A 2,720-nucleotide genomic window follows, 5' to 3' on the forward strand; every position below is an offset into this window, starting at 1 on the left:
GAATTAGAAAAATTACTATAGAAATTGAAAAAATACTTACTCTGCACTTTTCTCGGGATGAGGCATAGTATTAGGCATAGATGCCGACATCATTCTCGCAGTTCTTTTCCTCCATTGCCTAACATTACGGTAAAGAAATACAGGCTTACGTCCTGCCAAGATCCTGCCTAAACTCCAACCATTCCCATCCATCTACAACAATCGATTTATGTTAACTTTTTTAACAAGTACACCATTATATGTGAATATAGATTTCTTATGATAATGTTCATTACACTATCGTGGGTAATTACTACTAAGTTCAATATACTTGAGAGCTCTTATTACAGTACAATTACAAAATAATTTATTACAATATTTTACACATTGTACCAAGTTACAAACATTCCTTTTATATATTTTACGCTTTTTTAAAATAATAATAATAAAAGAATTTAAGTAAAAAAAAAAAAAAATTATAAAACAAACTACGATCAAATACAAAAATAAATAAAAAGTATATTCAAAAATAATATTCAACTTTTCTACATAAAAACAGAATTTTCATAAAAGTTTTTCACTTATTTAAAAGGAACTTATTTTTTTTTTTTATCCTATCTTTCTTCTTTTCATTTTCGAACAAATTATTTGTCATTATGTGATTGTCATTATACACTGACACATTTAATCGCTTACATATCTGTAAATAATTGTATTCTAGAAATAAAAATTATTGATTTGAAAAAACATGGATAGGTAAAAGGATATTTTTTAAAGAATATAATAAAAAAAAATTAATATTTTATAAGGAGAGGTTTTATATACGAAAATAATAAACGAAATTCAAACACATTAAAAAATGATATGTTGCAATTTGTTGTTTTACTATTTTTTAACATATTATCGGCACTTCATAAATAATTAGTAAGTAAATAATAATTTCTTAATTTAAACAATAATATATTAATTATAAATTTTTATAATTTGAATAATTATAGGATATATATTAATATTTAGTACCAATAATATCTGAAAATAATAAAACAAATTTTTTTTAATAATTTTGCATGGACAAAGTAAGTGAACATAAGATGAAATGAAAAATGAGTTTAAAACAATATTTTTAGTTCAATTTTCGATCTATGTAAGTACATTCATAGACGACGAGTGAACTATTTAAATCGAAAGCACAACAAAAAAAGACGACGTATTAACATGATTTGGATGAAACTGTTTAACAATTTCAATTTATGACAGTTTTACTATTTTTAAATACAAATGTGTTAGAAAAGAGATATATTACTCTTAATATACATATATTTATCAACGTTTAATATTCAAAACACACATGACATAATATTGAAATGATAAAGCAGAATAAATCGAAGCTAAGCGAGAGAAAATATCTAAAATAAAAATTAGATGAGGATAAAAACATAAAAATTTCAACATCTGAATTAAATGTTTGTATGATTACGAAGTATTTAAATATAGTGTTAAAAAATATTTGGTTTACATTGTTTTTTGTCTTGTTTCATTCGTAAAAGCAGAGGCAAAGAATTCTTCTTCTTTTCTTTTCTTTCTTGTTACAAAAAATTAATATTATCGGAGAATCAAAGTAATAAATTTAGTGGTACAAAATGATGTTAGACAATAATGTTTAAAAGCATTGTTCATGTATTTCAATATCTCTCTTCTATACAATATTATTGTTTATCTATTATTATATGTATATTCATTTCATATACAGATTACAGTTACAAAATATATATATATGTCTTATATATATATAGAGTTTAAAATTCACTGCATAAAGTGAAAACGGAGATATGAGCTTATAACAATCACATAAAATCTGTCTGCACGTACGATCTCATAGTCTCAATGAAACTATATTACAAATGTCACAGTAACGTTTAAATCAGATTATTTGTGGCAATAATTACATATATATAAATATATATATTTAGGTATATACATATATATGTATATATATATATATATGTATATAGTTTAAATTAATTTAAATTTGTGCCACGTTATCTAATAAAAACGTATTGAACCGTTAAATAAACGAAAAATATATATATATATATATACACGTACATAATACGTGTAGTTTTTCTCTCTCTCTATATATATAATAGCGCTTAAAATTCCATGATGCAGAGCCTTGTCAGGAAATGCATGTTTTACATTTTGTACAAAATACGAAGATATTATTCAATGAGGAAACAACGTTGCGAACACTGCATCTGAAAATCCATTTGCGTCATAAACGTGTTTCTATAGCTGTACAGAATATACTATGGCAAAGAAAACTAAGAAGTAGTACCTGTTATCCATAAAATATACAAAACGTAGATTTTTCTTTATCTCGACGTCAAACAATAAAACTAGCAATCGTCAACAGTATTTCTTAATGTTGTTTAATTTAAAAAAAGAAGTCCTAAACGACACAAATTAAAAAGCACATTTTCAATTATAAAGTTGGTTAACTCGTTCATCAAACCTGCGGAGGATACGACATTAAAACCGATACTCTTGAGTTAAAGTTTAATAAGCAACAATTTATATAATTTGCACCGTAAAAAATTATTAACACCTTTGACAGAATTGTGTCATTTGCAAGAGAAGAATGTAGTTACGAGTGAAATTACAAAAAATTTAAAATTGAAGTATCAAACAAAAAAAAAAAAAAAAAAAAAAAAAAAAAAAAAAAAAAAAAAAAAAAAAAAAAA

The 2,720-nt window shown here is 23.8% G+C and overlaps 1 protein-coding gene and 1 long non-coding RNA gene across 3 annotated transcripts in view; both read right to left on the reverse strand.

Moving 5' to 3' along the window:
- The window catches only part of LOC102673004 (paired amphipathic helix protein Sin3a), a 17,361-nt gene that overhangs the window by 1,481 nt on the left and 13,160 nt on the right, over nt 1-2,720 (reverse strand). For both annotated transcript variants that reach the window (XM_006607079.2, XM_006607080.2), the window contains one exon: nt 41-192. In XM_006607079.2, the coding sequence (XP_006607142.1) occupies nt 41-192 (152 nt within the window). The remainder of the gene's footprint in view (nt 1-40; nt 193-2,720) is intronic.
- Nucleotides 2,103-2,714, reverse strand: LOC116186831. Its single transcript, XR_004151894.1, has 2 exons — nt 2,315-2,714; nt 2,103-2,234 (listed from the first exon to the last, which is right to left on the reverse strand). It is a non-coding gene; the product is annotated as an uncharacterized LOC116186831 (long non-coding RNA).

This window comes from Apis dorsata, unplaced genomic scaffold (genome assembly GCF_000469605.1).
Source record: "Apis dorsata unplaced genomic scaffold, Apis dorsata 1.3 scaffold_1, whole genome shotgun sequence".
NCBI classification, from domain to species: domain Eukaryota; kingdom Metazoa; phylum Arthropoda; class Insecta; order Hymenoptera; family Apidae; genus Apis; species Apis dorsata.